The 24626-nt window shown below is 39.4% G+C and overlaps 1 protein-coding gene across 1 annotated transcript in view; it reads left to right on the top strand.

Annotated features, from left to right (window-relative positions):
* The window catches only part of polr1a (RNA polymerase I subunit A), a 48072-nt gene that overhangs the window by 3976 nt on the left and 19470 nt on the right, over nucleotides 1-24626 (top strand). Inside the window, exons 2-19 of the mRNA XM_073820279.1 lie at nucleotides 3536-3740; nucleotides 3909-4058; nucleotides 4158-4265; nucleotides 4370-4455; nucleotides 7012-7097; nucleotides 9176-9253; nucleotides 9343-9448; nucleotides 9538-9700; nucleotides 10645-10821; nucleotides 10920-11042; nucleotides 12524-12751; nucleotides 15308-15562; nucleotides 15648-15839; nucleotides 15979-16128; nucleotides 22054-22237; nucleotides 22330-22412; nucleotides 24202-24360; nucleotides 24494-24592. Coding sequence (XP_073676380.1) covers nucleotides 3536-3740; nucleotides 3909-4058; nucleotides 4158-4265; nucleotides 4370-4455; nucleotides 7012-7097; nucleotides 9176-9253; nucleotides 9343-9448; nucleotides 9538-9700; nucleotides 10645-10821; nucleotides 10920-11042; nucleotides 12524-12751; nucleotides 15308-15562; nucleotides 15648-15839; nucleotides 15979-16128; nucleotides 22054-22237; nucleotides 22330-22412; nucleotides 24202-24360; nucleotides 24494-24592 — 2632 coding nt within the window. The remainder of the gene's footprint in view (nucleotides 1-3535; nucleotides 3741-3908; nucleotides 4059-4157; nucleotides 4266-4369; nucleotides 4456-7011; nucleotides 7098-9175; nucleotides 9254-9342; nucleotides 9449-9537; nucleotides 9701-10644; nucleotides 10822-10919; nucleotides 11043-12523; nucleotides 12752-15307; nucleotides 15563-15647; nucleotides 15840-15978; nucleotides 16129-22053; nucleotides 22238-22329; nucleotides 22413-24201; nucleotides 24361-24493; nucleotides 24593-24626) is intronic.

Genomic DNA, 24626 nt, shown 5'->3' with positions numbered 1-24626 from the left:
CCTGTATATGCTCCCACTAAGTCAAATAATGAGAAAGAACCAAATTGCATATCACAGCTATGCAGATGATACCCAGATTTACCTAGCCTTATCGCCAAATGACTACAGCCCCATTGACTCTCTCTGCCAATGCATTGATGAAATTAACAGTTGGATGTGCCAAAACTTTCTTCAGTTAAACAAGGAGAAAACGGAAGTCATTACATTTGGAAACAAAGATGAAGTTCATAAGGTAAATGCGTACCTTGACACTAGGGGTCAAAAAACAAAAAATCAAGTCAAGAATCTGGGTGTGATTCTGGAGTCAGACCTCAGTTTCAGTAGCCATGTCAAAGCAGTAACTAAATCAGCATACTATCATCTCAAAAACATTGCAAGAATTAGATGTTTTGTTTCCCGTCAAGACTTGGAGAAACTTGTTCATGCCTTTATCACCAGCAGGGTGGACTATTGTAATGGTCTCCTCACCGGCCTTCCCAAGAAGACCATTAGACAGCTGCAGCTCATACAGAACGCTGCTGCCAGGATTCTGACTAGAACCAAAAAATCAGAGCATATTACACCAGTCCTCAGGTCCTTACACTGGCTTCCAGTTATGTTTAGGATCGATTTTAAAGTACTTCTACTCGTTTATAAAGCACTCAATGGCCTAGGACCTAAATACATTGCAGACATGCTCACTGAATACAAACCCAACAGACAACTCCGATCACTAGGATCGAGTCAGTTAGTAATATCAAGGGTTCACACAAAACAAGGTGAATCCGCTTTTAGCTATTATGGCGCCCGCAGTTGGAATCAGCTTCCAGAAGAGATCAGATGTGCTAATACATTAGCCACATTTAAATGCAGACTCAAAACTCATCTGTTTAGTTGTGCATTCATTGAATGAGCACTGTGCTACGTCCGAACAGATTGCATTATTTTATGTATAATCATTTCTACTGTTTTAATTAATTTTTAAATCAATTTTTAAATCATTTAAAATGTTCTTAAATCCTCTGTTTTTATTGTTGTGATTTATTATGATGATTTTTATATTATGATTTTAATTCTTCTTATGTACAGCACTTTGAATTACCACTGTGTATGAAATGTGCTATATAAATAAACTTGCCTTGCCTTGCCTTGCCTTGCTGGTGTGGGTCCATTGTCTTTTATCAAGTCCACAGTCAACGCAGCTGTCTACCAGGAAATTTTAGAGCACTTCATGCTTCCTGCTGCCGACAAGCTTTTTGGAGATGATGATTTTATTTTCCAGCAGGATTTGGCACCTGCCCACAAAGCCAAAACTACCAGTACCTGGTTTAATAGCCATGGAATAACTGTCCTTGATTGGCCGGCAAACTCGCCTGACTTAAACCCCATTGAAAATCTATGGGGTATTGTCAAAAGGAAGATGAGGGAACAGAGACCCCGAAATACAGACCAATATCAGGTCAATATCAAAGCAACTTTGGCTACCATAACACCTCAACTGTGTCAAAGGCTGATCGCCTCCATGCCACGCCGCCTTGGTGCTGTAATTATTGCAAAAGGAGGCCCAACAAAGTACTGAGGACATAATACAGTACATTAACACACTTTTCAGAAGGCCAACATGTGTTTAAGGTCCTTTTTTTTATTGGTCACATGAAATATTCTAATTTTGTGAAATACTGGATTTGTTTTTTTTTGTCTTTAATCCATAATCATCAAAATTGAAACAAATAAAGGCTTGAAATATTTCACTTTGTGTGTAGTGAACTAATATAACATACAAGTTTCACATTTTGAAACAAATTATTGAAATAAATGGACTTTCCCTCGATATTATAATTTTTTGGCACATACCTGTATTTGATTCTGCCAATGTTGTACACTCCTTTAGTTTAAAAGACGTTATTTTTTATTATAATAATTCTAAAAATAAACCCCTGGAACATGCTATACATTTTTTTTTTATCTTATAGGGTAAATTTTTCATTTACAAACAAAAATTTGCAAATAGTTCTCCATCTTATCCCCTTTTTAAAACTGAACTAAAATCGCTTCTAAAATCTTTTCATTTTATAAAGAATAAAAAAAAAAAAAAACTAATTCTTGAAATATTATACAGAGGTATTTAAAGAAAATGTATTTAGATGCTTTCCTTATATGCGTCTGTTGGAATATCTTTGTAATACCATTGTAATGTCATTCATATTCTGGTGTTTTTTTAAACAATGTTTAATTTATTATTAATGTGTACACGTTTATGTTTGTCATTAATGTTTGATTTATAATTATTGGTCATTATTTAATGGATTTGTATGTGATCCCTTGGCTATGTTCTTTTTGTACTGTCTGTTCAAGCATTAAAAAAAAAAAAACGCAAAAAGAAATGCACCCCTGGGTAGAAACTGATTACATGTAATCTGGATTACATAATCAGATTCCAAGATTAAGAATTTGTAATTAGATTAAATTACATTTTAAAAATACCCGTAATCGGACTACAGTTACTTTTTTATGGGTTGCGTGATTACATATTTATACAGGAGCAATCAGTTATTCGTAATTTATCGTTTCTTCCTAATTCCTATTTTTTAATCTTTTTAAATGTTCCTTTCTAAAATAGTCTACTGCTTATATACATTCGGAAAGTCTTCCAGTTTTTTCGGACATTCACACAAAGACCAGTCATTAGTCAGATGGCATTTGACCATTGTATTTACAAAAATCATTTCAGGTTTAAGAAGTGTTATAACATTGCATCAACCACTGATAAACACATTGATTTGTATTTGAATTATCACTAGGTTATGTAACCGTGTACTTCTATGTCTTTGGGAGGCTTTTGTCTTTTAAACACGTCAAAATACACATATTCACAAACTTTGTTTTATTTACTTAATTGACCTGAAGTATGTCTGAAATTTTAAAATAAATATTTTAATAATTAAGTATCACTTTTGCATGTTCAATGGTTCTTTGTTTCTTGGTTATGGTCACGTGACTTGCAGGTAAACAAATAAAATATTAAATTTTAAATAAAAAATTTTTTGGTTGATTTTGAAATGATTTATTTTAATTTAAAAAAAAATTATGATTTAATTAATTACTAGCTTTTTATTAAACTTATAAATTCCTTGCAGTTCCAGTTTGGCAAATCTTGACATAATATAATATAATTATATGATAATCTAAATGTATATCAGTGCCTTTGTTTTGTTTGAAGATGCACACCATCATGTTTTTTTCTAAGGCACGTTTATAAAAATTACTTAAATGGCCTAATTGAACTATGGCCTAATCCTGGTTTAGTCTAAGCCCTGTCTGTGAAACCAGGCCCTAGTATTTTTATATGTCAATATGGTACAAGATTATCTTATTTAAATCAATGTGATAAATGGGTTAGGTCAAAAGAAATGCAAAAGAAATCTGATTATATTACCTAAAATGTGTGATAGAATTAGAAACTTAGAATTTGTAAGTAATCTACCCAACTCTGGCAGTAAAATGATTGTTTATTTACAGACATTCTGACAACTTCCCTGTGTTATCTGTGTCACAGGAAACTGAGTGTGAAAAGTATCACTAATTCCCAGCTGTTTGATAATGTGGGCAATGCCGCTCCAAACGGCCTGTATGACTTGGCGCTGGGTCCAGCAGATAACAAGGAGATCTGCTCCACCTGCATGCAAGACTACAGCAGCTGTCCTGGCCACTTTGGCCACATAGAGCTGCCCCTTCCTGCCTACAACCCTATGTTTTTCGATGTAAGTGTCATTGCACCTTTGCGTGTCCACCTTTAATGCAGTTGCTTTGTGTTCATCTGGGGTTAAACATGTCAAAAGCTGCTTCGGCCTATGGTCTGTCATTCTATTACATATATATTTTTTTTTATAAAAGAAAAGCTATTTCACCTAACATCATTGTGCTTACAGAAATTATATTTGCTCATCCGGGGTTCGTGCCTGTCATGCCATATGTTGAAGTGTCCGAGAGCGGCTGTTCATTTACTGTTGGGCCAGCTGAAGCTCCTGGACGTGAGTGCGATGAAGGAGGTGTATGAGCTTGAGAACGTCCTCAATCAGGTCAGAAATTATTGGAGAAAGAGTTGTCATTGAGGTCAAAGCAAGAGTAGAGAGAAGCAACATTCACTGAGCTGAAGTGTTTTTGTCATCCTCTCCAAGTTGCTGGAGGTCAATGCTCAGCCGTCTGGACTAGAAATCCAAGAAGCAGTGGAGGCGTTCATTACACCCGTCCTAAAAGCCAATGAAGACGAGCAGCACGCTGCCCCTGTGGGTCTAAAACTTCTCATCTGTTTTTTTTATCTTTTACTTTAGTTATATTATTTTCTCTGTGGACTTTCTAGTTGTATTTTATACATGTGTTTTGATTTCAGATTAAACACATCTGTGAGAAAAAGTTCAGTCTCATTAACAGTTTCTGGAGAATACACATGGGCGCAAAGAAATGTCCGAATTGCCGGTGAGCTTTTTCCACCTTCCTTTATGTTGAGTACACTGCAAAAAAGCTTTTCTTACTTGGGTATTTTGGCTGGAAACAAGACAAAAAAATCTAAAAATTCTTAAATCAAGAAAGATTGTCTAGACAAGTAAAAATAATTTTCTTGTTTCCAGAAAAAGACAAGTCAAAATTAAGTGAGTTTTTGCTTAAAACAAGCAAAATAATCTGCCAATGGGGTAAGAAAAAAAAAACTTATTGCAAACAGAAAACAAGATTATTTTTCTTACCCCATTGGCAGATTATTTTTCTTGTTTCAAGCAAAAATGCACTTAATTTTGACTTGTTTTTCCTAAAAACAAGACAATAATTTTTACTCGTCTAGAAAATCTTTCTTGATTTAAGAATTTTTAGATATTTTTGGCTGAAAACAAGACAAAAAAATCTAAGTAAGAAAAGCATTTTTTGTAGGGATGCACCGAAATGAAAATTCTTGGCCGAAACCGAAAACCGAAAAAGAGGAAACCGAAACAATTATGCCAATTATTAGTACCCTTGCATTTATGGCTATGACTGTGTATTAATTTTACTAAAATCAAGGCATTGCAATTGCATAAATTAATATTAAAGTTTCAAAGAATAAATCAGTTTTATTAATTTAAACAATTATCAATCAAGTATTATACTACTAAAATAACATATACATATATTTTACTGCCTTTGTTTAAATTGTTTACATTTTTATAACACATGATCTTGTGGATCCATCAGTTCACATTTACAACTCTACGTCTTTCTCTTCCAGCAGGAGGCGCTATCAGAATGGTACACAAAGCAGCGCAGCAAATGACTTTGAAACATGCAGCGCTCATATTCATTCTGTGGATAGCCTTTTGAAGTTTCATCAAATAAAAGCTTTATTTAAGTCTTTCAAAAAACAACCCTTACACTAGTAGGGGACTAAATTAATATCAGCATATGAAGTATAATCGTCTCTCATTGTCTCTGAGAGAATGCCCCTCAGATGCTGAAAGCACTGTCAGTTTTTACTTTCACTTTAACATATTGCGCAGTTTTCACGTTGTTTGTGTGATATCCATTGGCTCACCTCCACGGTTTAAAACATAAATATTTATAAAAATACAGTATATAGAAAAGACATATCTCTAAAATATTGTGACGTAACACCAACGTAAAGCCAATGTTTTTCACTCACTGAAAGCTACATATGTCTGTGCAATTCGCCCTTCTCTGTTCTCATCATTGCACACACGACTGCAGACACACCCCCTCTTGAAATTTCGGCATTACAAGTTTTGCAAATCGCTATCCGTGGGTCTTTCTCAGATATACTGAAATAAGTCCACACCGCAGACGTTGCTTCAGACAAGCACTTGCAGCCCGTGGTTTCTGTTTGCGTCAACACTGTTTCGGCCGAGTTGTTTCGGTGATAAAAGTCTTTTGGCCGAAAACCGAAAATGCACTTTTGGGCCATTTTCGGCTGAAAATTTTCGGTGGCCGAATATTCGGTGCATCCCTAATTTTTTGCAGTGTAGGGTTGTAACGGTATGAGATTTTCACTGTATAATAATCGTCTCAGAAAATATCACGGTTTCACGGTATTGAACAATAGTCCTTAGCAGTAAAAGTAAAACGTTGGCGCTATTTTATAAATGTCGATTAAAAAGTATTGTGAAATGACTGCGTTTCCATTAACTGATGTTATGCGACTGAAACTGATTTTTTTTCCCTCTCGCAATAAGTCATGGCAACGGATTTTTGTGGGATTTTGGCTATATTTAATTGAATGTGACCTGTAAATGTGACAAAACAATTCTATTGCTGTTTTGCTAAATATTCCCTTTTCGAATTGCCTGAAAAACCACCTCATGTGAATGTAAAACCTTTTTTGCGATATATCGGAGTTTTTGCGCAATTAGGCGTAATTTCAATTCGCAATTTTAATTTGTGCAATTTAAAGGGTAATGGAAATGCAGCTGCTGACTCCTAAAAGAATAAGAACAAGTTATTTTAGTAACTATAAAGGTTGTCTTCCAAATGGATGAAGACAAATAATATAGTGTATTCGGAGTTTCAGTGTTGGCAGCCCCATTATTGTGGGAGTTGTATTTTGATTAATAAAATAAAAATTCTTAAAATTGAAATACAAAAAAGAAATTTAATAAATAAAGCAGTTATTTTTATTTCGTTATAAATGGGCTTAAAGAGACCTCCGAGCTAGGCTACCAGAAAAAAAAAATATGTTGCCGTTTTTGCTCAGAACTGCTTAACCTGACTTTAGTTAATCATGATACATATCAAATGCATTATAGCTTGACTACAAGTTTAAAAAAACAACGCTACAATTAATATAATCAACTTAGAATTAAATTGTGCTCTATTATTTTTCCTCAACAGTTCTCCTCACAAAACAAAATTCAGATTTCAGAAAGATTTTTTTTTAAACCGTAGATGTGCAAATGTTTACAGTATGATAATCGTGCATATCCTTACAACCCTTTATTGTTGAGTGAATTATTCATATGTTCTGCCATGAGAAAATGTATGTGTGTATTTCAGAGCGGGTAGAGTGTCTGTGCGGAAAGAGTTCAACAGCAAACTCATCGTCACACAGGGATCATCCACAGCAAACACAGAACAGGATGGTGAGTTTAGATTGCATTCCATTAGATTGCATTCACCACCATTGCTGTATCAGTGTGTCGGAGGTGTATAGATGCGGGTTACAAAGTCTTTTTGGTGTCTTCTCTTAAAGTAAAGGCTTGTTATCACTTCAGAAACATCAGTGTATGGATAAACTGAATGAAATGCAGAAAATAATATAAAAAAAATGCTATATTGTTGAATTATGTATGGTCGAGGACTTGAACAGAGTAATAATGCCGCATAATAAATCAGTAATTTTATAGTAGAGCAAACTCTGTTATACTGGATATCATATTTTGCCATTATTTTTAAAAATAACATTTTTTAAAATAAATGCAATCAGTGTCAAATAACTTCTAAACGTTTTTGAAATATTTAAAATGTACAGGTGCATCTCAATGAATTAGAATGTCATGAAAAAGTTCATTTATTTCAGTAATTCAACTCAAATTGTGAAACTTGTGTATTAAATTCAGTGCACACAGACTGAAGTAGTTTAAGTCTTTGGTTCTTTTAATTGTGATGATTTGGCTTACTTTTAACAAAAGCCCATCAATTCACTCTCAACAAATTAGAATATGGATGCCAATCAGCTAATCAACTCAAAACACCTGCAAAAGTTTCCTGAGCCTTCAAAATGGTCTCTCAGTTTGGTTCACTAGGCTACACAATCATGGGGAAGACTGCTAATCTGACAGTTGTCCAGAAGACAATCATTGACACCCTTCACAAGGAGGGTAAGCCACAAACATTCACTGCCAAAGAAGCTAACTGTTCACAGAGTGCTGTATCCAAGCATGTTAACAGAATGTTGAGTGGAAGGAAAAAGCGTGGAAGAAAAAGATGCACAACCAACTGAGAGAACCGCAGCCTTGAGAGGCTTGTCAAGCAAAATCGATTCAAGAATTTGGGTGAACTTCACAAGGAATGGACTGGGGCTGGGGTCAAGACATCAAGGGCCACCACACACAGACGTGTCAGGAATTTGGCTACAGTTGTCGTATTCCTCTTGTTAAGCCACTCCTGAACCACAGATAAAGTCAGAGGCGTCTTACCTGGGCTTAGGAGAAGAAGAAATGAACTGTTGCCCAGTGGTCCAAAATCCTCTTTTCAGATGAGAGCAAGTTTTGTATTTCATTTGGAAACCAAGGTCCTAGAGTCTGGAGGAAGGGTGGAGAAGCTCATAGCCCAAGTTGCTTGAAGTTCAGTGTTAAGTTTCCACAGTCTGTGATGATTTGGGGTGCAATGTCATCTGCCGGTGTTGGTCCACTGTGTTTTTTGAAAACTAAAGTCACTGTACCTGTTTACCAAGACATTTTAGAGCACTTCATGCTTCCTTCTGCTGACCAGCTTTTTAAAGATGCTGATTTCATTTTCCAGCAGGATTTGGCACCTGCCCACACTGCCAAAAGCACCAAAAGTTGGTTAAATGACCATGGTGTTGGAGTGCTTGACTGGCCAGCAAACTCACCATATCTGAACCCCATAGATTGGGGTATTGTCAAGAGGAAAATGAGAAACAAGGGACCAAAAAATGCAGGTGAGCTGAAGGCCACTGTCAAAGAAACCTGGGCTTCCATACCACCTCAGCAGTGCCACAGACTGATCACCTCCATGCAACACGGAATTGAGGCAATAATTTAAGGAAAAGGAGCTCCTACCAAGTATTGAGTACCTATACAGTAAATAAACATACTTTCTAGAAGGCCAACAATTCACTGAAAATGTTTTTTTTTTATTGGTCTTATGAAGTATTCTAATTTGTTGAGATAGTGAATTGGTGGGTTTTTGTTAAATGTGAGCCAAATCATCACAATTAAAAGAACCAAAGACTTAAACTACTTCAATCTGTGTGCATTGAATTTATTTAATACACAAGTTTCACAATTTGAGTTGAATTACTGAAATAAATGAACTTCTCCACGACATTCTAATTTATTGAGATGCACCTGTATGCAGTCAGTGAAAGTAAGAAACTATATTAAATGTAATTCTGTATTTTAGCAGTTTAAATGCAAATCTGCTGTGGGTATATGGTTTGTTAGTATCTGCAAGCTAAGTTTTTCTTTGCTTCCAGATGCGATGATTACCAAACGGGGATTCTTGACTCCAAGTTCGGTGCGAGAGCACATCATCAAACTCTGGGAGAAAGAAGGTAAGGCTGGTTGAGTTTAATTCACATTTTCTATTCTAGGTTTGATAATACAAAAAGGTTTTTTGAATGTTTAATTTTGACTTCCCTAGGTTTCTTCCTGAAGCATCTGTTCTCAGGGTTTGACATGAACAACTCAGAGAAAGGCTTCAGTCCTGAAGTTTTCTTTCTGGAGTTGATTGTGGTTCCTCCATGCAGGCAAGTTTATCACTGTATGTACAGTGTTTCTTGTTTTTACAATAAGATTTTTGCCTGAATGATTTGTTTGTGTGTGTGGTGTTTTATAGGTTCAGGCCTATTAATCGTTTGGGAGACCGTATGTTCACCAACGGACAGACTGTGAACCTCCAGAACGTGTTGAAGGATAATTTCACAATTCAGAAACTGCTCGCACTGATCGCTACTGAGAAGACCAACGATATTGAAGGCACACAGACAGAGATGGAGCAGGTGGGAAGAATTTATGTTAAAATAAACTTAATACACTAATTTTATTAAATCCGAGTGATTTAGTGTATTTCTTTGTGTGTGTGTGTGTGTGTGTGTGTGTGTGGTAGTTTCCAGGAAGCATATAAGGCTTGAAACTTATTTCAACTATGAGTGTGCGATGTCTTTCGCGTCTGATTTGCTAATACTGTCAAAAACACACAAGGATTACATATAAACACATAAACAGTTGGTTATGTCTAAAGTGAAAGTATACAATTGAGAGAAAAACTGATGTTCGCCTGTAGATATTAGATGTGTGCAGCTCTTAAAGCGACAGAACATAACATGATGCCGTTTGTCATTAAAGGGACAGTTCACCAAACAAATTACTCACATGTTGTCCCAAACCTCTGTTATTTTTTTTTTACTTGTGCTAAACACAAAAGAATACATTTTGAAGAATGTGGATAAGCATTATAATTGTTTTGCCTGTGCTGGACAGAGACTGAGTGTCAATCACGACAGGCGCGTCATCCGCTTTGGATCGGTTTATGAGATTGGCCTTTTTAGAGACCGCCGATCAAACATCCCAAAGCGAATATCGGCTGATAGTGATCGGTAGCCGATCAATCGGAGCACCCCAACTGCGAAGTGAAAATCGCCTGGAGTTGTGAGACGCTGCTCTAATACATTAATCTTATCGAACATTTCTTTGTTCAACAGGGAAAATCATGTGAATTTTAAGGTAGTGCATTGTAAATCATTTAAAATTATAAATCACTTTCAGTCAATTTTGTGAAAATATTGGGTTTGCTTGATTTAAATTCAGCAGTTGTATGTGCATATCATTTAATTTTAGTAAATCAGTATTGGCCGTTGAAAATCGCATAATGGAAAACAATCCATCAGTTTGCACCCCATTTATGAGAAATGCTGTGCGTATTAATGATCTGTCATTTCTTCAGTCCAGTGAATCCCCAGACGTCAGTCAGATTGATCAGACCTCCTTCTCGCAAATCCAAGGACTGACTTATACGGACAAGCTCTATAACATGTGGATCCTCCTGCAGATTCATACCAACATCGTGTTTGACAGCGACATGGAAAAAGTCACGACTGAGAAGTGCCCAGGTGTCCGTCAGGTCAGTGTGTGACACATCTCAAAATCAGAGTCCTTCATCAGTTAAAATAGTCGGGAAATAATGTTTTGAAGTGTTTGTCTCTTTCGAATGTCTCTCAGCTGCTGGAGAAGAAAGAGGGTTTGTTCAGGAAACACATGATGGGTAAGCGTGTGGATTACGCTGCACGCTCTGTCATCTGTCCTGACATGTACATCGGAACCAATGAGATTGGAATACCAATGGTGAGACTGTAGATTTTACCTTTCGATAGTGTTTTTGTGTGAGATGTATGGGATAATGCTTTTCATTGTCACATAAAAGACAGAACGTGTGGCCAAAAAAAAAACAAATATACCCACAGGGTATTTATTATTCTGCTGACTGAACAGCTACTTTTAAAAAATAAAGAAATACATGGGCATGACATATTCACCATGCAATACATATTAAAGTCCAGCTGCTGTAGTAATTGACCAAATGCATGGAGTGTTCTTTATATTCTGCATAATGATAATCCAGCTCGTAAGATCATTTTATATGTGCTATATATAGGTGGACACTCTTGACACTCCTCTACTGCCTTGTTCTTATCAGAAACTGAGAAAAATAATATTTGCAACAGTGTAAATGATGATAGCGGCATGAACATTGAGTTTCATATTATTTAACCACATATAATTGAAATGCTGAGCCTGGTAATTCCAGGAGAGTACCTGCATAGGTGTACATTTAAATGCTGACAGATAAACACCATCATAACGTGTTTAGGCTAATGTTAGCTAGTTAGCGATACTTCTCTTCAAAAACTTGTTAATCGTATTCTTGATAATCAGTAACTTGCCTTCACAGTCATGAACACATTTTTAAAATCTTGTAATATTTTAAAGCCTTCATTATTTTTCAACTCTACAGCTGTGCAATAAAACTCACTTCAAAGATTCACTTTTTATTCATAAAGACGACATGGAAAAAATGTCTTGATACGTCTTTTTAAGATGAAAATGACATGAAATTACACATATAACCAAAAGATGGCAGCAGAGGATCAATCATTGTCTGTCATTTCAACTCACTAGTTTTTGCAAGACGTCTTGTTTTTCGATTTATTATAAAATTACTAGTATAATAAATTGTAGTACTTTTACCTCACTGAATAATTTAATAACTACATCTTTTAAGCTTTATCTTGAATTGTAAAAGCTATTAAATGGCCTATATTTAACCAACACAAACTTGTTACTGCTGTTTTGTTACTCTGAATTTAGTCTGAATCATTTAATGCACAGCTGTTTTTTTTTTTTTTTTTTTTACATCAGCTTGTCAGATGTTTTGTCCGGTTATTACTGTCAATCATAGCAATGACTCGCGCATATTTAGCCGACTTACTCACGTTTGTCATTCTTGAAACGATATACATGGATGTTTGGTCCTCTTAGACAAACAAAACTTTTCTTGGATTGTGAATGGATTATGTAGAGAAAATGAGCAAAGTACACTCCTATTACGGCACAGTACAGTTGACCAGAAATGGGCTGGCTTGTCTAAAACTGGGAAGTAATCCGTGCATATGGTCAATTCTCTGTACTTGCACTAGAGGTGTGAAAGTAGCGCTTGTATGCTGCCAGTGTTAGCCGTAAAATATCAAGTTTAGCAGCCATGGTACAAAAGTGCTTTTAATAGTCATTTGGGGTTTTTGAACGTCATTCTAATGTGGTTCCTCTAGGTTTTTGCTACCAAGTTGACGTACCCACAGCCGGTGACACCTTGGAATGTGAAGGAACTCAGGCAGGCAGTGCTGAATGGACCCAACGTCCACCCTGGAGCCTCCATGGTCATTAATGAAGATGGGTCCCGAACTATCCTTAGCAGCAGCAACCTGACCCAGAGAGAAGCCGTGGCCAAACAGCTTCTGACCCCCAGCACCGGCCAGCACAGGATACCCATGAAGATTGTGAGTCAATTTTCTTGACAAAGACGCTATCTGGATACATCTAGTTTTATGAGCCATATTTTTAAAATAGCTGGTCTACGCACACTATGAAATCAGTTTTATCCTATAATAATGCTTGAGACAAATGATATCTTAATGTTTTATGGGGCTTTTTTTTGTTGTTGTTGATGATAGTTAAGACTGCACAATTAATCGAATTTCTAATCACGATCACGATTAGGAATGCCACAATTATGTAATCGTCCAAAGCTGCGATTAAAAAAAAAAAAAGTTAATTATTCTTAAACGTGTAAACGTCATTTTTGCTCATAAAGGTAAGAGTAATACATCATTCGGAACTGCAAAAGGTCTACTTTTATTTGTGTGCACTCACAATATCAACCAAACATTATGCTTTCGTAAAAGCTAAAGAAAACAAACATGCGCTTTCTGCTGTCTCTTGACAGTCTTGCTCTGTCTTGAGGAAGGGCGCTTCACAAAAATGATCCGAAACTCAGCGAATATTTGCCTCACAGACATGATAAATATATCTATAGAATGCTTTAAATTAGGGATGCACGATATGAAAAATTCTAACCGATAGCCGATAATTAAGTCCTTCTTTTGGCCGATGCCGGTACCGATACCGATAACCAATACATTCATATTTTTATATGATAATTTTGTGCACACAGGAGAATACAAAATCTAAGATAAACTAATGAAATGTATATTATATATCTGGGTCTAACAATCATAGCAAACAGTCCTGACTCTTCAAAAATGTTTTTTTTTTTTTTTTTTTTTTGTGTAAGGCACCACAATTCTAAATAAAATAAAATGCTTTGACATTTTGTCAACCTGGAAAAAATGAAAAGTGCATCATGGAGTAAAGTCAGATGTCCAAATGTCTGTGGTAAAGCTTACATGTAGTCCATTCTTATTGATCATATTATGAATGTGTGCAGCAGCCAAATCGTACAAGGCGGGGAATAAAACATCAGAATCGAGATAAAAACATCTCAACTCTTCAGAATTCTGCAAGCGCAACGCAGGTCATGTGACATGAACCAAACAATCAGCTTCATCCTTTCCCTTAATAACACTGAAAGCACTGGCAAGGTGGAGAAACAGCTTATCAAAGCTGTACAGGAATAAACATTTTTAAATAAATTTGATAACAGAGCTACTGCAAGCGATTTTAATGCTGAAAATCTATTTATTCTTTGCTGAAACTACCGCGTCTTTATGGAGAGCGCATGTCATGGCTGCTTAGCAATGGCAGACACCACTGGAGCTCAAACTACAGAGCGGTTTGGCAAAGACTTTGGGTTTGGAAAGAAAGAGAAGGCGGCGCTTCAGCGTTTTCCACGGTGAACGGCCCCTAAAACAGATTCACTGCGATGATGACCTCTGAAGTGAGATATAAGATTGTTAAAACTTAACGTCTTTTTACTCCTCTCGGAATCCTTGCTAAACGTGTTGCAAACAGCAGTAGCATTGTCCTCCTCTGTCACCGTGAAAAACTTCCAGACCTGCGAAGGCGATGATGACGACACAGATGATGACGTATTAAACGCGACAAAGGCTGAGAATCACTGCAGTTTACAGCTGCAGTCACTTGCACTCGGAAAGCAGATGACTCTCAGATAAACCAGACTGATTGATTGATTTACCAGCAAGAGTACTTTATCGGATCGGGTTTCATTTATTTATCGGAGCAATAAAAATTACGTCATTTTTACCCATATCGGTCGATAATTTATCTGTCCGATAAATATCGTGCATCCCTACTTTAAATTACTACTTTAAAACTAAAGAATTCATGTAATAAAATCATGTTATATTGCATAAAGTTAATGTGAAAATTCCGCCTACTCGCCCCCCCACCAAAAAAAAAAAATCTGTGGCGTCAAACCTATCTTCACATTTAACATGAAAAACAGCAATAATAAACTCAGTTAACTGGCTGATTTATGAGAAAAATAAAACAATGTTGGCAAAGTTATAGTTGTTGTTGTTGTCTTTTCTGAGGTAGGCTAAATGTTATGTTACTATTATTATGACTTATTCATGAGATGTTTTATTGACTTTTTAAAATTTTTTTACTCTAATCGGTTTCTTGAGACATCGTGTTTGTAAGTTTTTTTTTTCATGTTTATTTTGTGCTGCAAATACTAAAAAGGAAAAGATCATGATTCATATGCCGCTTGATCTGAGGCGAATATAGTTCTCACTACAAATTAAGGAGCGTAAAAACACATTTATTGTTTGTATTTTATCATAAATTTGACTATGTATAGACTGAGACTACAAATAATGAATGCACTTGAAAACATTAAATATTACTTCCAAGCATTTGTAACGTAAATAAAACAGCTTGTGAATACTCACGTAACGTTACGTATGTAAATTTGAAAAAGTTAACCGAGTTGGAGCCCATAATGATTGGGGGCCTGTACAAATTTTTTGCATATGAGCCCGGGGCTGACTTGCTACGCCACTGATGCAAAGTCAACATTACCATGTTGTATAATTCGTTAATCCACTCCATTGACAAATGTTTCTCTTTTGTAGGTAAATCGGCACATTAAGAATGGGGATGTGCTGCTGTTAAACCGTCAGCCCACTCTCCATAGACCATCAATGCAGGCCCACTGTGCTCGGATCCTGCCTGGAGAGAAAGTGCTCAGATTACATTACGCCAACTGTAAGGCCTACAACGCTGACTTTGATGGTGACGAGATGAATGCTCACTTCCCTCAGAGTGAGCTGGCCAGAGCTGAGGCCTACACGCTAGTGAGCACAGACCAGCAGTACTTGGTGCCTAAAGTGAGTCTTCATCTTAAAAAAAAATTAAACCGCTTGTAAATTAATTGTTTGGAAAACTCTTCACTGGTTTCTGCACCTTCTGTAGGACGGGAAGCCATTGGCTGGCCTGATTCAGGACCACATGGTGTCTGGCACCAGCATGACCATCCGTGGCTGTTTTTTCACACGGGATCAGTACACTGCGCTAGTCTACAGAGGCCTGACGGACAAGATCGGCAGAGTAAAGCTCCTGCCACCTGCGCTCTTTAAACCCGTGCCTCTCTGGACAGGAAAGCAGGTAATCTTCATGCATGTGCGATTTGTGTTGTCATACGTATTAGGCATCAGAGATGTTTTAGCCTGCAATATGTGCTGATTGCATTCTTCCAGATCCCCAAAAACTTGCATTAAAACCATGTTTTTGCTGTCTTTTTAAGGTGGTGTCGACCCTATTGCTGAATGTCATCCCACAAAACAGCATCCCTTTGAACTTGACGGGAAAAGCAAAGATTCCCGGTAAAGCCTGGGTGAAGGAACCTCCAAGAGCCGTTCCAGGATACAACGCGGAAGCTATGTGTGAATCTCAGGTAATTAGGAAATGTACTCTATAACAGTGCTGTTACAGCACACTAGTGTTTATTTCTTTAACAAAAACTTTTGTCAAACTTGGCAAAAAGTTTTCCATGACTAAGACTACACAAAGAAGAGATGATTGATAAACACTTATTATGATTATATCAACATGCAGTTTCATTAATGTAACAGAGGAGACTAAAATGCAGTTTAAAAAAAAAAAAAAAAAAAAAAAAAGGAGAAATATAGAAAAATATACAGTATCTCAAAAGTGAGTACATCCCTCACATATCAGCAATAATTTTAGTACATCTTCTCAAGGGACAATACTGTAGAAATTAAACTTGGATATATTTTAGAGTAGTCAATGTGCAGCATGTATAGAAGTATAGATTTACTGTCTTCTGAAAATAACTCAACATACAGTAATTATTGTCAAAATAGCTGGCAACAAAAGTGAGTACACCCTAAGTGAACTTGTCCAAAGTGTCAATATATTGTGTTAGCACCATTGTTATCTGTCACTGCCTTAATCATCCTGGCCATGGAATTGACCAGAGCTACACAGATTGTTGCTGGGATCCTCTTCCACTTCCTCTTCTTCCTAAAATGACATCACAGAGCTGCTGGACGTTAGACACATGGTGCTTCTCCACCTTACGCTTGACGATGCCCCAATGGTGCTTAATAGAGTTCAGGTCTGGAGGGAAGGCATCATGTTCTGTTTCAGAATGTACAGTACATAATGGAACCCATGTTTCCCTCAATGAACTGCAGCTCCCCAGTACCAGCAGCACTCATGCAGCCCCAGACCATGATGCTACCACCACCATGCTTGACTGTAGACAAGACACAAATTTTCTTGGTACTCCTCACCAGGGCATCACCACACATGCTGGACACCATCTGAGCCAAACAAGTTTATCTTATAGTCTCATCAGACCACAGGACATGGTTCCAGTAATTCATGCTCTTGGACAGGTTGTCTTCAGCAAACTGTTTGCAGGCTTTCTTGTGAGCCAGCTTCAGATGAGGCTTCCTTTTGGGAGGACGCCTGTGCAAACCGACTCGTTGCAGTGTTCAGCGTATGGTCTGACTTTATACTTCTGCAACCTTTAAAGGAACACTCTACTTTTTTTGGAAATAGGCTCATTCTCCAACTCCCCCCGAGTTAATAAGTTGATTTTTACCATTTTGAAATCCATTCAGCCGTTCTCCTGTTCTGGCGATATCACTTTTAGAATAGCTTAGCATAGATCATTGAATCCTATTAGACCAATAGCATCGCATTCAAAAATGAACAACGAGTTTCCATATTTGTTGTATTTAAAACTTTACTCTTCTGTAGTTATATCGTGTACTAAGACCGGTGGAAATGCAAAGCTGCGAGTTTCTAGGCTGATAAGATTAGGAACTACACTTCCATTCCGGCGTAATAGTCAAGGAAGTTTGCTGCCGTAATATGGCTGAAGCAGGCGGAGTATTATCAGAAATGAGTTCCCAGCTAGTTTAGCATTTGCACATTGTCAGCAAAGTGCGCGGAGGACTCAAATGCAGAGAACAAAAGTGAAAGTTTATTTAGAAAACTTTAGAACACAAAATCAGCAAAGGAGCAAAACATAAAGGAAAGGTGTGGCAATCCAGCGCACACATCCACAGAGAGAGAGAGCGAGCCGAGAGGAATGACTGACGCTCACAATCCGGCATCACAGTCCGGAAAACAAAAGAATAATTAATGCCTCGCCTGAGGATCCTGGACACAGTACAGAGTGAGAAGGTTAATATACAGCCATAAAGCGTAAAAACACAAAAGACATACCCACGCTGACAGAAGACAAAGACAGGATATAAATAGGCAGCGGAAATAAGAGACAGGTGCGGCTTGATTGAGCGCACCGCGCTGGTAATGCGCTGATTGCTCCCAACGTGAAATTAGACAAAGACAGGATCAAAACAAACACCACGTGCAACTGAAGTGACAGCGCACAGGTGAAACGGCAGGATGGAGCCGGAGGAGCACCCGAACATGACAGAATCCCCCCCTCAGGGATGCCTCCTGGCATCTCCGGAAGACTCACCATGACACCGGTTGAATTGGTCTATGAGACCGCGGTCCAGTATGTCATGAGCCGGAATCCAGCATCTCTCCTCCGGACCATAACCCTCCCAGTCTACCAGATACTGGTGACCCCTACCCCTCCGCCTTACATCGAGGAGCCGCCTTACAGTGTAGGCAGGCGACCCCTCGATGAGTCTGGGGGGCAGAGGAGCCGAGGTCTGGGGTTGGAGGGGGGAGCGAATGCCGGGCTTAACTCTGGATACATGAAACACGGGGTGAATTCTTCTAAGCATAGGGGGCAACTTGAGTCGAACCGTCACCGGGTTAAGCACTTTAGAAACAATGTACGGTCCAATGAATTTAGGTCCCAGTTTACGTGCGGGCAGTTTGAGCGGAATGTCTTGGGTGGACAACCATACTTTCTGACCGCAAACGTAAAGTGGGGGCTTAGAACGGTGACGGTCCGCCGACGCCTTGTTCCTTTCACCAGTCCGGATGAGGGCTTGTCTGGCGAGCCTCCATGTCCGGAGGCATCTCCGAATAAACGCGTGCGCGGATGGAACAATAGCGTCGGATTCTTGGGAGGGAAATAATGGGGGCTGGTAGCCTAAGCAGCACTGGAAGGGTGATAAACCCGTAGACGAGACCGGAAGGGAGTTATGTGCATACTCGACCATGGCTAATTTGGAACTCCAAGTCAAAGGTTCCGCTGGCGCCACAAAACGCAGGACCCTCTCCAAGTCCTGATTGGCCCGCTCGGATTGACCATTGGTCTGCGGATGGTACCCAGAGGAGAGGCTCACAGTCGCCCCCAGTAGCCGACAGAATTCTGTCCAAAATCTAGCTATAAACTGGGGACCCCTGTCAGAGACCACGTTCACCGGGAGGCCATGAATGCGGAAAACATGATCTAAGACAATGGCCGCTGTCTCCCTTGCTGAAGGTAATTTGGGAAGGGGAATGAAATGAACCGCCTTCGAGAACCTGTCTACCACAGTGAGGACTACGGTGTTACCATCAGACGGGGGTAGGCCTGTGACAAAGTCCATGGCAATGTGGGACCAGGGTCTCGAAGGGATAGGCAGCGGTCGGAGAAGCCCTACTGGGGGACGATTAGAGCTCTTACTCACCGCACATACCAGACAGGCCAATACGAACTCGCGAGCATCCCGCGCCATCGAGGGCCACCAAAACCGTTGCTTAATCAGCGAAATGGTACGAGCAGCTCCCGGGTGGCAAGCTAGTTTGGAAGAATGGCCCCACTGGAGGACGCCGGTTCGAACCGGCCTGGGAACAAACAACAGACCCCCTGGGCATTCGGCGGGGATAGTGACGCCGTCTAGCGCCTCCCGGACTCTGGATTCCACCTCCCAGGTGACCGCCGCCACCACCCGGCTGGGTGGCACGATAGGCGCCGGAGAAGTGGAGTCAGTCTCAGCTTCAAAAAGCCGTGAGAGCGCATCAGGTTTACCGTTCTTACTCCCTGGGCGATAGGAGATGTTAAAGTTGAAACGCCCGAAGAATAGAGCCCAGCGGGCCTGTCGTGAACTTAGTCTCTTGGCGGAACGGATATACTCAAGATTCTTATGGTCGGTCCAAACCAAAAAAGGAACCCCCGCGCCCTCAAGCCAGTGACGCCACTCCTCCAATGCCAACTTGACAGCCAGTAACTCCTTGTTCCCGATGTCATAGTTCTGTTCCGAGGGGGTGAGACGATGAGAAAAAAAGGCGCAAGGGTGTATTTTGTCATCAGCGGGTGATCCTTGGGACAAAATCGCCCCCACTCCCACCTCTGATGCATCCACCTCCACTACGAATTGGCGAGACGGGTCCGGGTTCTTAAGAATGGGAGCCGAAACAAAACGGCTCTTTAGCTTGTCAAAGGCTCCCTGAGCCTGTTCTGACCAACAGAAACGCGTACGTGTGGAGGTGAGACTAGTCAAAGGCAGGGCAATTTGGCTAAAACCTCGAATGAACCGCCTGTAAAAATTGGCAAACCCCAGAAACCGCTGGACCGCTTTACGATTATCTGGGGTGGGCCAATTCACAACTGCTTCTACCTTGGCCGGATCCATTCGAATGCCCTCTGGTGACAAAATAAACCCCAGGAACGGAACTGACTGTGCGTGGAACTCGCACTTCTCCAGCTTGGCGAATAAACGATTCTCTAGAAGCCGCTGTAACACTCGTCTGACGTGCTGGACATGATCACTCTCGTTCTGGGAGAAGATCAGGATGTCGTCGAGGTATACAAATACAAACCGGTTGACCATGTCTCTGAGCACGTCATTAACGAGTGCCTGGAAGACCGCGGGGGAGTTTGAAAGTCCAAAGGGCATGACCAGATATTCGAAGTGACCAGTGGGGGTGTTAAAGGCGGTCTTCCATTCGTCCCCTTTCCTAATCCGAACTAGGTGATAAGCATTGCGTAGGTCTAACTTTGTGACTTTGATGACTATTCTTGACCGTGATGTCATTCAGCCCCCGATAATCAATACAGGGACAGAGCGACCCACCTTTCGTCTCCACGAAGAAAAACCCCGCCCCAGCTGGAGAGGAAGAGGGGCGTATAATGCCGGCTAATAGAGAATCATTGATGTATTTCTCCATGGCCTCCCTCTCAGGACCGGAGAGCGAATAAAGGCGCCCCTTAGGTGGAGAAGTGCCAGGTAACAGATCTATCGCACAGTCATACGGGCGATGCGGAGGAAGAGATGAAGCTCGGGACTTACTGAACACCGCCCTCAAGTCATGGTAGGCCTCCGGAACGTTAGCCAGGTTAACTGGCTCCTCCTGTAACACAGAGTCAGACATAAGTGGGGGTGAAGCAGACACCAAACACTGAGACAGACAAAAAGGGCTCCACTCAACTACCATATGGTGAGCCCAATCAATAAGAGGGTTGTGCTTAGTAAGCCAGGTGTGCCCCAAAACTATAGGAGCAGAGGGAGAGTGAATGAGGAGGAAACGAATTTCCTCAATGTGATTGCCAGAAGTGGTCAAGTGAACGAGTCCAGTGACCGATGTGATCTTAGTAAGGGGAGTGCCACAAAGAGTGCTGGCAGAGACTGCATTAGCTAAGGGAAAAACTGGAATATTCCAGCCCTTGGGCAGTTCGATATCCATGAAGTCCCCCTCCGCCCCGGAGTCAATGAGAGCAACAATAGGGTGGTTAATCCCCTCAGAGTGAAGAACAGCCTAGGGTAGTATGGCCCCCAGAGGGCAGCAAAGCCGTGGTCACGCTTACCGTGCGCGACCATCCTCCAGCAAGGGGTTGCTTCCTGTGTGGGCATCCCGTGACAACATGCCCCGCCTCCGCACAATAGAGGCACAAACCGTTGGCAATCCGATGGCGACGTTCACGGGCAGTGAGGTGAGCCCGGCCGATCTGCATCGGTTCCTCCTCAGAGAGCCCAAATCGTGGTAGCGTGGCGCCCCTAGCGCCAGGTGAGGGATCAAAGCTCTCGTGCACAGTCTCCGTACGTAGGTGTTGAGACCTAAGTGTCAGGCGGAATTTATTTGTTTGTTTTCTCTTGCAGTAATCAAAATGGGGAGGGGGGTGTTTAATTGCTGTGAAAATTATATTATGACATAGCAGCTCATTTGGTGATGAAAGACAAGTGTAAATTAAAATGCTTTTCTTAGCCAGTAATAAGCTAGTAATAACGTATCACATTTGACAACTTAATGAGCAATTTATTGACTTATTACTGTAAGATATGATGCATTATTCCATCAACTTGTGTACAGATGCATAGGTGACCAATGATTATTCTGTCGTAAAAGGGGACCTATTTTTGACTCTTTTTTTCTTAAAAGCTTTTAAGTATTTTGTATAGTGATTTTAGTAGTTTATCATGTATTGTACTGTGTTTTTTAGGTGGTCATTCGTCAGGGGGAGCTTTTGATGGGAGTTCTGGATAAAGCTCACTATGGCAGCTCGGCGTACGGTTTGGTCCACTGCTGCTACGAGCTCTACGGAGGAGAGACCAGCGGCAAACTGCTCAGCTGTCTGGCACGGCTCTTCACTGCCTACCTGCAGCTTTACCGCGGTTTCACCTTGGGTAAAACCACACATCAATTCAATATCAACTTGCTGAACAGACAAGGTAGAATGGTATTTTCTATAAACTGATTTTTTTTTCTTTTCTGACAGGTGTGGAAGATATTCTAGTTAAAGCTGGAGCCAACAAACAGCGAAAGAAAATTATCCAAAAGTCAGTAACGTGTGGCTCCAAGGTAAATCACTGAAAGTTATACAAAAAAAAAAAAAAAAAAGAATATGCTTGTGCTGTCACTTAATGAAGGGTTTCTTTAAAAGGGTACACCAGACTGTCAGAAATGTGCTCTGGTCAAGCTTCATGAATTCATCATGAATTGATGAATTATCTGTAAAGTTTAATAATTGGGTGATTCTGTGTCAAATCAACCAAATTTCAAAAACTTCTTGAAACAATTGTTTTGATAGAGGGAAACAAGATACAATTCTAGTTTCAACATTATTTCTTCTTCAGACACTGTTCTTCATATAAAATAAGTATCAGCTCTATACAAAGTGACCCACATTTGGATTTCAACCACTTAAAATGGGTAACATTCAATAATCTGAACATTAAGCCTCATTGAGATCCTCATATCTCAGGGACTGAATGATGTAGGGCCTTGAAAAGTAATATTCCAAAAGAAAAGTTTATTAACTTGAATCTCAAATCATATTGCAGTATCTTTAATACTTCTTGAGACTTGAGTTATAGGCACTCAAACTTTGGAAAAAGAATATTAATGGCACTCAGACTGGTATGTTCAATGCAGTGGTCTTGACATACATCTCCATACATCTCCTTGACATACATACATCTCCAGTTTTAACATTATTTGTTCTTCAGACATTCCTCTTTAAAATAAAAGAAGTATCGTATTATTTTAAACTGACCCACATTTGGTTTTTGACCATTGCAAATGTATACATTTTAATGATTTAGTACTGAAGCCATATTGAAATTCCAATATCTCTGGAACCAAATCTCATATGGCATTAAAAATAGAGATGCCAAAAGGAAAGTTTATTAAGACCCAATATCTAAAAGGGCATTAAAATATCTGTAATACTTCTTGAGTTACAGGCATGCAAACTTAGGAGAAAACTTAAAGTGCTGTTTCCCCATTTTTGAATGGTCACCATTGGCACATAATGCACCAAAGGTTGCTAAAGTCAACAGATTTTACTAATATAACTACCAATCTCTGTGCAAAATTGGCTTTCATCAATATACATGTCTATCTTTCTTCAGAATAAATATTAGCAAAATCAAAAATTTGAGCCGGGGACCTCTGGTTGAGTTGACACGAAATGACCCAGTTATATTATGATTGTTTACATGCTGGCAAGAAAGAGATAACAGGATGGACATAAAAAGTTGAGGTTAAGGATTGGCACGGGGATGTCATGAAATTAATTTTAACATTTTTAATATAGATTTTTTTAGTTATTGTTAATGCCTACTGATGTTGGCCCTCTGGATTTTCAAACAAAATATCTAAGGAAATTATTTAGTGCAAGTAATATTACACAAGACAAATTTTAACTCTCCTACATTTTCACACATTGGGTGCATGTTCATTTTTGACATGGAATAGAACTTTAATGAAAAAGTAATAATTTCACTGAAGTAGTAACAAAACATTTTGCACTTCCTTTATTTCAGGGTTTAAGCTCACATATTTATGTACATTTCTCTATTGCTTATCAAATATGCAAACCTTTGAAACTTAACTACAGTAAAAACCTACACCTTTAAGTTAAAACTATGCACAATAATTTAAGATTTCCTGCTTCAAAAATATGCATTTGAGTATTTAATTTAAAAATTATCAAAAGATTATTTGTCAAAGTAAGAGAGAGTGGTGGGTGGCTGTGGATCTTTTGCATTTTGAATATTTGTAGTCTCACACTGTGTTCGTTTCACATTGTGCTTGTCTTGCCCTCAAGCAGAGGTTCACATTCTTTTACTTACTTGCTATAAAATAGGCTCTCCAGGCTGCGTTTAACCTGCCTGCAGATGCTGAAGAAACTGAAGCCAGAGAACGCTGGCAGGACGCACATCTGAACACAGACCAGAGAGATTTCAACATGGTGGACCTGAAGTTTAAAGAGGAAGTCAATCAAGTGAACAACAACATCAACAAGGTGCACATCTAAATGAGACATCTTGAAAATGCAGAGCTTGTATCTTCATGTTTTGATGTTGTTTATCACTGTGCAATCATAATCATTCTTTATGTCTCAGTGGGTTTCATTGCTTGTGATCTGTTGTTATTAGGTGTGCATGCCACTGGGTCTCCACCGCTCCTTCCCAGAAAACAACCTACAGCTGATGGTGCAGTCAGGAGCCAAGGGTTCGACTGTTAATACTATGCAGGTAATGTTTCCTCCGTTATCTCAATAACAAAATG

This window comes from Garra rufa, chromosome 16 (assembly GCF_049309525.1).
Source record: "Garra rufa chromosome 16, GarRuf1.0, whole genome shotgun sequence".
Taxonomy (NCBI): Eukaryota; Metazoa; Chordata; class Actinopteri; order Cypriniformes; family Cyprinidae; genus Garra; species Garra rufa.
Note: the sequence above shows the minus strand (reverse complement) of the source record. Positions and strands in the feature narration are given on the sequence as shown.